The sequence below is a fragment of the Rhea americana genome, unplaced genomic scaffold, assembly GCF_003343005.1.
Source record: "Rhea americana isolate MKP2758 unplaced genomic scaffold, rheAme1 scaffold_416, whole genome shotgun sequence".
Classification (NCBI taxonomy): domain Eukaryota; kingdom Metazoa; phylum Chordata; class Aves; order Rheiformes; family Rheidae; genus Rhea; species Rhea americana.
In genome coordinates this window covers 24,113-25,116 of record NW_028186553.1, presented here as the reverse complement: position 1 = coordinate 25,116, position 1,004 = coordinate 24,113, and the positions used below count along the sequence as shown (strand labels likewise).

Genomic DNA, 1,004 nt, shown 5'->3' with positions numbered 1-1,004 from the left:
GGAATGGGCACTGTGGAGCTGGGCACCCCATGGGACTGGGCATCCCATAGGGATGGGCACCAGGGGACTGGGCACTCTATGGGGCTGGGCACCCCATAGGGATGGGCACCAGGGGGATGGGCATGCTATGGGGCTGGACATCCCATAGGGCTGGGGACCCCATGGGGCTGGGCACCCCATGGGACTGGGCACCCCATAGGGATGGGCACCAGGGGGCTGGGCACCCTATGGGGCTGGGCACCGCATAGGGATGGGCACCAGGGGGCTGGGCATCCTATGGGGCTGGACATCCCATAGGGCTGGGGACCCCATGGGGCTGGGCACCCCATAGGGATGGGCACCAGGGGGCTGGGCACCCTATGGGACTGGACATCCCGTAGGGCTGGGGACCCCATAGGGAGTGGCATCATGAAGCTCGGCACCCCATGGAGCTGGGCACCCCATAGGGATGGGCACTGTGGAGCTGGGGACCCCATGAGGCTGGGCACCCTGTAGGGACTGACACCCTGGAGCTGAGGACCCCATGGGGCTGGACACCCCATAGGGATGGGCACCATGAAGCTGGGCACCCCGTGAGGACGGCACCCCATAGGGACTGACACCCTGGAGCTGGGCATCCCATGCGACTGGGCACCTCATAAGGATGGGCACCCTGAAGCTGGGCCCCCTGAGGGGCTGAGCACCCCATAGGGACTGGCACCCTGAACCTGGGCACCCTGTGGGGCTGAGCACCCCACATGGATTGACACCTGCATTTGGGCACCTGTTGGGGCTGGGGGCCCCGGGTTGGGTTCATCAGGACCTACCTCTACCGCGGAGCTGGGTGGACCTGGCTGCCACCCCCTTTCTGGGCACGCGTGGGGCTGGCCTGCCCCCCGAGTTGGGTGCGCCCAGCTGCCCTCCGCCCCCAGCCCAGATGCTGACGCTGCAGGACGAGTTCAGCTGCCTGCAGGAGAGCAAGGCGGCGGAGCTGGCGCGGGTGGAGCGGGCGCTGGCGGGGGCCC

The 1,004-nt window shown here is 68.2% G+C and overlaps 1 protein-coding gene across 1 annotated transcript in view; it reads left to right on the top strand.

Annotated features, from left to right (window-relative positions):
- FLNC (filamin C) overlaps positions 1-1,004 on the top strand; it is a gene marked incomplete at its 3' end in the record, with an annotated part of 27,890 nt that overhangs the window by 2,783 nt on the left and 24,103 nt on the right. Inside the window, exon 2 of the mRNA XM_085314943.1 lies at positions 912-994. Coding sequence (XP_085171069.1) covers positions 912-994 — 83 coding nt within the window. The remainder of the gene's footprint in view (positions 1-911; positions 995-1,004) is intronic.